Source organism: Ruditapes philippinarum, unplaced genomic scaffold (assembly GCF_026571515.1).
Source record: "Ruditapes philippinarum isolate M1 unplaced genomic scaffold, ASM2657151v2 ctg8484_1_1_1_1, whole genome shotgun sequence".
NCBI classification, from domain to species: domain Eukaryota; kingdom Metazoa; phylum Mollusca; class Bivalvia; order Venerida; family Veneridae; genus Ruditapes; species Ruditapes philippinarum.
In genome coordinates, this window is record NW_026864322.1 from 11,580 (window position 1) to 21,132 (window position 9,553).

General features: G+C 33.0%; 2 protein-coding genes across 2 annotated transcripts; one reads left to right on the forward strand and one right to left on the reverse strand.

Moving 5' to 3' along the window:
• Positions 1–1,272: 1,272 nt before the first annotated feature.
• Positions 1,273–5,282, forward strand: LOC132725186 (perlucin-like protein). The gene is made up of 5 exons (XM_060710273.1): positions 1,273–1,424; positions 1,939–2,021; positions 3,446–3,536; positions 4,524–4,746; positions 5,177–5,282. Exons 1-5 carry the CDS (start codon positions 1,385–1,387, stop codon positions 5,196–5,198), a joined length of 459 nt encoding a protein of 152 aa, XP_060566256.1. The 5' UTR covers positions 1,273–1,384; the 3' UTR covers positions 5,199–5,282.
• Positions 5,283–7,598: 2,316 nt separating this feature from the next.
• Positions 7,599–9,553, reverse strand: LOC132725185 (alpha-protein kinase vwkA-like). The gene has a single exon (XM_060710272.1). The coding sequence runs from the start codon at positions 9,431–9,433 to the stop codon at positions 7,895–7,897; it is 1,539 nt and encodes a 512-aa protein (XP_060566255.1). The 5' UTR covers positions 9,434–9,553; the 3' UTR covers positions 7,599–7,894.

Below are 9,553 nucleotides of genomic sequence, written 5' to 3' on the forward strand. Positions count from 1 at the left end.
CTGGGAAAACATATTCAATCCAGATTAGTAAAAATAAAGAACGAGCCAACCGCTCAAACACTGTTTGATTCCGTTTAAGGTTCGTTTCATGTATTACTTTGGAAGGTCTTCTCTACATAAACGTAAGACAGAAAGCCCTAGGCCAAGCATAACGTCTCGGGATATTCGCGTGGCATGGTCGTTGTTTGGACCGGCGACTTTTCTGAAACATTCGAAAGCAACATCATGGTGACAAAATCCTTCTGAAACTGAGATCTTTATAATTTAGAATGATCAAAACAACGTTATGACAATGAGATTTGGTAGAAGTTAGAAGGTTTTTACAGAAATACAAGACCTAAAGCCCTAACCAAAGAAAAATGTCCGAGAGGTTCGCGTGGTATGGCCATTTTGGAACGGCGATTCGCGTTTTTTTTCCTGTATATAAAGTATATAAATTTACGTAAAAAGCACCATTTTCACGAGCCAATCGTTAAAACACCATTTGTTTGAATCCGTTGCTGATTCGATTTATATTATCATATATCACTCGTATTAAAACAATATAGTTAATTTCTACAGGATTGTGTTGCTACAAACATTTTCAGCTGGATCTCACGTATAATATGCATGCATTTAATTTAACAAATTGATTAGGAATCTACATAGTTACGAAAGGAAAAGGCAGTAACTAATCAAGACAGAGCATTACACCATAAGGCTTCTTTATTTCTAATAACATGAGTTCCATTAGTCTTTTCAAGTTTCAAATTTAACTTTTTTTCAGTCCCAAACTGATACAATATTGTCATATTTACAGATAATTATTTGTTCTGTGACGCACAAAACATCACCAAGATAATATTCTCTTTTGATCAAACCTCGACTGTACTACAATAAAATTCAGCTTCAACACTGTCAGAAGCACATACATGACCAAAAAAACGACTAGTCTTATGTTATTCATAACTAAAATAATCACTCAATTTTGAACCACCAACACTTCTATCTATTATGTAGTTGGTGTAAGTAAATGTGTGTCAGTCCATGTGATATTTTGGGACAGGTTATGTGTATTTTTCGAATCAGTTTGTTTTGTTTCGTATAGCTATATGTAATGAAAAGTGTTGCCTTATAACAAACACTACTGGCTATAATTCAATCAGATTTGAGTTTGCAAAAAGGTTTTTGACTTTCTTCTTAACTTTAGTTGACTCTCAATATAGATAACATTATGATTCAAAATGAGTCATGTTAATTAGTTCGTCAGTCTTTAGTGTCTAGTGTCTTATCAGTAGAATTAAAGATAACAGATGAGAAAGGCTTAATTTCATACTAAACAAAACTATTGTTATTCATTGTGGTGTTTTCTTTTGTTTACAATTGTTTTTATGTGAAGTGGACAATGGCGGTATTTCTATTGCTCGCGTTCCTAAGTGGAGTTTGTAAGTCTTTTGAATAATCATGATAATAATAATAAATGATTTTTAAAAGAAGAACACACAACACACTGTAGTACATAATTGAATAAATTGAATGTTTTGTAATATGTGCTCGTATAAGAACCTTTTACTTCACACTTTGAAATGTATATCGGTGTTTTAAAGCACTAGTAAGACGGACAAGAGGATGATACTGCAAAAAAGCCCCTAGACTCGTTTGAACAAATTAATATTTAAAAAGTAACCCTTAGATGATTAGAGGGCATTCTTTTAAATTTTGTCATGACCTAATACCTTAATAAGAAACAACAGAATTAACTTTTTCAAAACGACACATAATTGGATCATCGCCCTGTATTTATACATGCATTATATAAATACTTATATCATTTGACATCATTTAATGCTATGCAAATAAGCTGTGTGTAAAAACGAAATTTCTTGCATTGCAAGTAATAATACATTATTCAATTAACCAGATCATGATTTTCTGAAAAAAAATATAATGCTATTTCAGGGAGTTGCCAAAATGGTTGGTTACAACACGACTCGAATTGCTATCACTTTAGCCATGACCTGGAAGACTGGACCGGTGCCGCTGTAACAACATTCTACTCGTTTATTTAAGCATTTGATTTATATTGCACCTTCACAATGATGACAGTGTCGTTATTTGTATGCAGTGTGTTTCGAAATGGCCGTGTGTAGTTTTGATCCTACCCTTTTTTGTTATGGTTAAGCACATAAGTACCTTTGCAACTATTAGAGCAATCTTCAACATGCGTTCTAAAGCGTGTTACTTTGTTCACTTATATGCTTGTGGTCGCTTATTTATATTCTATCCTCTTTGAAATATTTCTAATGCATTTGCATCTTTCTGTTTTAAACTGAAAGTGTTCTTTAAATCTGTTTGTGTATATACCTGACTCTTTATATTCCAAAATAATTTTATCAGCTAGTGAAATGTTTTCTGTGTAAGCGGTAAAACGCTGCGTATTTTGTCTCTAAGTAATATACTGTGTAGTCAATTTCAATTATTTTGTCCAGGGCATATTTTTTTGCGTTTGTATATATTCACTTTATTTCAAGTGTGTAATTGACTTAATAATTATTTTCTCAAAGCTTTGAATATTTAACATAATGTACGAGCCATTTGCAACGTAATTAAATGACGTATGCCAGTTAATAACCATGTGACTGACGTACATGATAAATATTTACATTAAATCTCTATCTTAACTCTGATACTGTTTTCTTTCTCCTAATGCAGTTTTTAGAGGTCAAAATGCGGCAAGCACGGGTACTCAATTCGTGGTTTTAGATCGACGGCATTTTATAGATTTCTGGGCAATATTGGCATCTTGGCATAAGTCACGGAGTCATGCATTATATTTTAATGAATATCTTGATTAATGGATTTGCTATGAATAAAATGTGCACCAGGTGATTACAAAAGCTGTTGAATAGTACTTGAAAAACTAAAGGGGTTCGAGTTTTAAGAGAATGTTGGTGTGATGGGAGAGGGGCAGCGAGATATTATAAGCACGCATGATGAGGAATAACATATTTGTCATTTTTAAACCGTAAATTACGCTTCATTTGATCAATGAACAAAAATACATTGTTTTCTGTCGTCTGTTACTAATTACTTTGTTTACCTCAATACTCAATATAAACATTCCTAATATCAAGATGGTGCGACCTCATGAATTTATATTTGTTTAAGCACTTCAAAGGTTTGTAACATGTAAAAGAGTAACACTGTATCAATGTCATCAAGCTTAGTGACGTGATGGTGAACATATAGCATCTGTCTAGAAATGTTGTTTTGAAGAAAAAAAACGCGTGTAATTTATGACTTTAAATGGATTCATAGTCAACATCTGCTTAAAGGGTATTTCTTTAAAACCAACGTTGTTGTTTTTTCAAGAAAAGTTCTATTCTTTTATTTCTAAAATCCAACTAATGATACTGGTTTATAAAAATGCATTTTCTTCCGTAGCACTTATTCTATATATTTACAGTACATGTGCAAAACAATGGGTGGTAAACTTGTCGAAATTGAAACAGCAGCAGAGAATTCTTTCTTGAAAGGAGTCGTCGACAATCGTAAACGTATGTAATAAAATATTTATACGTCCATTAAATGATATAGCCTTTCTTGTTAATAATATGTGTAAGGTGTGAGCAATTTGTGTTTGTTTATTGTTTATTTATGCCTTTTTATAATATATGAAATAGAGAAATACAAAATCTCTTAAGAACACCCAAAACAACAAAATTGAACATGTTGCTGGCTCGGTTTGATTGAGTCTGTTCATGGACAGTAGTTATAATTACATGCTGCCATTCACGATCTCTTGCAGCGGCTTAAGCATTATTCAACATTCTAACACGTAATGGTAAAACTTGTAAGAAGTATAACGGAAAAAAGCTAGAAAAAAAAATCACCCACAGTGTTGCTTTACCCTATAAAATGGGCACATGCTCCAGGTATTTAATATAAATAATGATATTTTATTCTAGAACAATTAATTTTATACTTCATAAATATATGTAATATCAGATCATGTATTTTACACTGACAAACATACATCAAAATTGTTTCCACGGTATGTTACCGCGTATGATAATAAATTCTACTCAAATAGTTATTCATACAGACATTCCGACCTATGGACTAATGCACTCAGATACAATGAAAATGCACCTTGAAGAATACCGTATTTTTATCATGTTTTTTCTTTTTTGCTATTGTTTTCCATGTGATAGCTTTTGTTGTTGTTACATTTATTTCATTTTACTAAATAAAAAGCAATGCTGCGTAATAACAATTGGACAAGAAAAAACAACAACAAATACCACCACCCCACCCCTCGGCAAAAAACGTCAACATGAACAAAATAAGAAAATAGCATTGATAAATATGATAATAATTCAATTTCATAATCAATAATGTAATCACAATTAATATAGAAAAGTTATTTAAGATAATTAAATGAATGCTATTAACTCTGCAACGTTGCATGGCAAATTTTATGCTTTATTTTGTTTAATTTTTACATATCTGGTTATAAATAATGCCTTACTCTAACATTTTAGACTCCTATTGGATTGGTCTAAGTGACGTCCAAGAAGAAGGTATTTGGATGTGGATGGACAGCAAGGCAAAGCTAAGTGATACTGGTTTTAGTAGTTGGGTATCCGGAAACCCAAACAATGATGGTGGAAATGAAAACTGTGCGACCATAAACCAAAATACGGGAGGGAGATGGAACGATTGGCAGTGTAGGCAAAGCATTTTCTATATATGCGAAAGTGATATGTAAGTACTATACAATAACAAGTTTCATGTTTAGTTGTTCTAGCGAGTCTCCTAGCTAGAGTGTTCGTTTGCTTAACCTAAAACGTCTCAAACTAATAAGGGACTTGGTAAAAGTATTTAATCGTTAGCCAAAAATAAAAGCAACTCACCATATTACTCGTTTCTAGAAGTCAATGCAAATAATGACTAGACATAAATATATTACGTGACATAATGAATTGTTATTAAGCCCGTTTATATATACAAAATATTCATTTGTTTTCCAAATTTTACCGTACTGTCATAGAGCATGGAAAACATCGAAACCAAATGCGATAATGTCTTTAATGTATTAGTAAATTGAATTGTATTAAAATTTTTGACATAGCTTTACTGTAAGATAAGATCACCACCCCTATTCTTTCAAAAACATTATATTGATTTTTTTCAGAGAAACACAGGTCGTGGGATGACTGTCAATATAAACAGGATGAAATATATTTTAAGAAAAAAAATTGTGTTTTTTTTTCTCTCTAAATAAAGTGCTCTTTTTGATATGTAATCGTTGCATTTTAATTTTTTTATGCATTTTTTGTATGTTTTTAGTGGCGCCTACTACAGACATTAAAGCAATTAATTGATGCTTATTTTAAATACATCTTCCCTGGTAAATATGCATTTATGATTTCCCATTATTTAATTATTTTGATGATTTCATTACTTACTTGCAATTGAAAAAACAATTCTTTGTGCAAAATCAAAACTCAGTGGAGTAAGTCTTCAGTCTATCTTTTATATGTTTCCTTTTAAAATTAATGATAGAAAATTAAAAAACTGATTTTAAACGAATCCAACCTTGTTAATTTTAAACTTAGATTATTCTCTCTCAAGTTCGTATTAATAGATTCGATTGGTCCCTTTTAACATTCTTGTCACTGAACTGGATCTCTAAGCAACTTACAACATAATATATAAAACACCCTTAAATTGCCGTTTATCATGCGTATACGTAGCAACTTGATGGTTTATTGGCTATATCTATTGGCCATAGTAACTATTTTATTTGTTCTGTGACACACAAATTTGAAAGCTTTTATCCCTACCGTCTGAGATAACTTTTAAGATGATTTTTTTATACGAAGGCAGCATATTGAGTCACAACAACGTCAAATTTGACATCATAAAATGTTATAAAATGTTATGTTTATGAAATATATGAAATATATAAAATAATAATTCAGAAAGTTGACCAAATGTCCGGTTTCAACACGACTAGATACTTATTGCAACTTTAGCCATGATCTCATGAGTGGACCGATTCCGCGCTGTAACACCATTTTTACTTGATTTTATAAGAGTTTAGTTTATATGCCACTGCCACAATATTGATGGTGTCGCTCTTTAGATATTATACGTTTTGTTATATCCATGTATTCTTGGTCTTTCTCGTTGTTTGAGTCTATGATTTGTACTCATGTCTACTTTATAGCCGGTTTAACAGTTTTATTCTGTATATATGTAGGCGGTGACAAACTGCTTGATTTGACACTCAGTAATGTACGTGTGTTGTCCCCTTTTTGTGTTGTCGTGCTGTCCCATTTTTGTGTGTGTTGTCGTGTTGTCCCCTTTACGTTTGGTCGCCTTTTTGTGATGTCGTTTTGTTCCATTTTTGTGTTGTTCCCTTTTGTTTTGTCTTTGTGTGATTAGTTGCATTTATTTGCCAGTCTATCGTTTATTGAAATTATATTCAGATATGGATATCTCAATTCCTAGATTTAGTGGATGTAATGGTAGTATTTAATGAATAATAATGAGTATAATATACTACATATACTTCGGTTCACACATAATATATGAAAATAATAATTACTAACAAGTATAATTAATCTGTCATCCATATTTTGTTTTTGTTTGTTTGTTTTATACCTCAGTCGTATATATTCAGTTTATTCCAATCTCGTTTTTAAGGCACACCATTCCTCAGAAGCACAGGTTGTCAAGCATTTAAATGATATATAAATAACATATACTAAGATTTTGAGCAGCAGTAAAAATATAATCCCTAAAACATTTGTTGCTGTTACTCATTAATCTACGTGTTATTTATTTCATTTCCGACACTGTCTCTATAGTTTTTTTTTAATTTTTCGAATTTTGACTGCGAAATGTTTAGTCACATGGTATACTTATATCAAGAGTAAGAATAACTCACATTGGCCTGTGGGAACTTAACATTACAAAATTAGTGAGGGGTAGTATTCACTAAAAAGTCTTGCAAAATGAACTGATAACTTCTGTACATTCCAGAGCAGAGGTGCGTACAGTGCGAAATTTCATGATCAATCACAACAAAAAGAGAAATCAACTCACAAAGGCTTACTATAAGATACCTTTCTATAACTTTAATTTTGATAGTTGAAAAAAAGTGTATCGATGGTTTCGTTTTTGGTATCTCATAGTAAGCCTTTGAGTGTTGAATTATTTTCTTCAGGTTTGTAGCAGGGTTCCGGCGGCAGGGTGGGATTGGGTGTCCAAACACTTGTACTGCCACACTGCAATCTAAATGTACGAACATAAACATACATGTATGTAATTTTAGCGCTCTACGTTCATCAGAAGGGAAATAACTCTTACACGTCCAGTTGTTCATTAAAACTTATTACTTCCCCTACATATTATACATATTCAACATTAATACCTCTTTGATTATCAATTTTAAACAACTTTTCATTTAAATGACATTTCACCTTTCAGTTCAACACTATTGTAGTTTTACTTTCGTTTTATTATATATAATATCATGTATAAAGAAAAAACACAAAACACGTGTCCTTGAAATTCAACAAAACATACATAAAAAATACAATAAAACATAAATGTATTACCTGTATTTAGTATAAATTAATTACAAATATAATCATATAATTTGTATTAAACATGTAATATAAAAAGTGCATAAAAATATAAAAGTTTCATTATTGGGTACACACAGTGCATCATATACATTGTATTTAAAAAACAAAACAATTGTAAGTAAAAATTAAATAACCACCAACTGTTTTGGAGCTTTTGTACGGTTAAGATAACGATATTATAAGTTCACCATTATAAAAATATCATTATATATGTCATAGCATTTTCCATTTTCACATTCTCTTCAATATGATTTTCAAGGAGTTGAAAGTTTTGCTGTTTTCTTTCTAACTAATCGAGCGATTTGTTCATAACTTACGGCCGAATCAACCGTAGAATATGATTCTCCAGCACCGGCTCCACTCGAGGAGGAACCGGAAACACCAGAACTCATAGGTACACTTTCTGCGTATCCACCGAATCCACTTGCATCTAATGCCGGAGGTCCAGCCGCCCTCGATGGATACATTGGTGAATCCAACATGTCTAAACTTCCGGAACTACCTTTAGACATTATTCGTGGATAGGATGCTACTCTCCTTGGCGCAGAATCGCGCTCACTTTTGTAGGCCTTTCTGACACCATCCATCGATGGAAAAGCAGCAAACTTTTTAGCAAGTCCCGAAGCACCTTCCAGAGGTTTATCGTTTCTTAAAAGTTGTTTTGATGTAGCGCCATGCTGTTGTAATTGTTCGTACACTGACTGAGCAATACTGGCTTCATCGACAACACCACCTGCTGCCGTTACCCTGTTGATTTCTTGTTCGACATCGTTTGAGAACTTTTGTAACGAGAGCTCTTCTTGTGCCCCTCCTATGATAGCTTGTATAAGACGCCTGGGATCTGACAACGGGATATATTGACCACCGGTGATGTATGCCAAAGCCATAAAGAAATCCTTATATGGATCTATAGATGGTTCGCATCCAACTGCGTAAATGATGATTTCACGCTTCGCTAAGTCTTGCGCTATTTTCATCGGATCATGACCATTTGGTGACCCTTCTTTAAAAGTGCTATCTTTCCAAGGAGCAAGTCCGTGCGGTGGTGCGTCTGATATAAGAACGGTTATTCTGGCTGCCTCAGGTCTCCAAGATAACTTTGTTACGTCATACAGTCCTTCTGCAACGGCTTCAGGACCGTCACCGCCTCCTGATGCTTGAGCTTTATTAAGCCATTTTTTCATCAATTCGACATCCTTCGTGAAATCATTTGTCCTTGTAACAAACGTTGTTTCCTGTGGCGGATGGTCTCTGTATTCAATGAGAGCTATTCGTAGATCAATATCAGAATTTACTGCAATTTCATCAACAAGACTTCTTATATTATTTCGTGCGCTGTGAATATACGAACCCATACTTCCGGTTGTGTCCATAATGAACGCTAAATCCAGAATATTACTTCCGGCAATTGTTGATATTGTTTTATTTATAGTGATTCCACCTGTCCCGTTTATGGATAATGTTATGTTTCCACTCTTTGTTCCATTTATTAATTCAGTGGTATTTTCGTAAGTAACAGTCGTTCCGTTAATTGGCATTGTGGAATTTTCGCCAAAAGCTGTCGTTCCGTTCTTTAACAACGGACTTGTTTCACTCACAGTTGGTAACTCCCCACCCATCGATAAAATTGAACTATCACCTTTTACTGTTTCTGTGGTAGTTTTCATTGTCGGCGTCGTCGTGAATTTTACGATTCCAGTTGTTCTTTTGATAACCCTTGCATCTCTAACTTCAAACAGAGATAAACAAAACAACGCTAATATCTCTACAACAATATTCATCCAAACAGCCATGATCTCTGTCTTGTAATTTTATGATTTCTTCCAAACGCTGGCTTGTATTTAAAAGAAAACAGAATATGACGTCACATGAAATTCTGCGAATGAATTTCTAGCACTACTTTTCCGGATGTA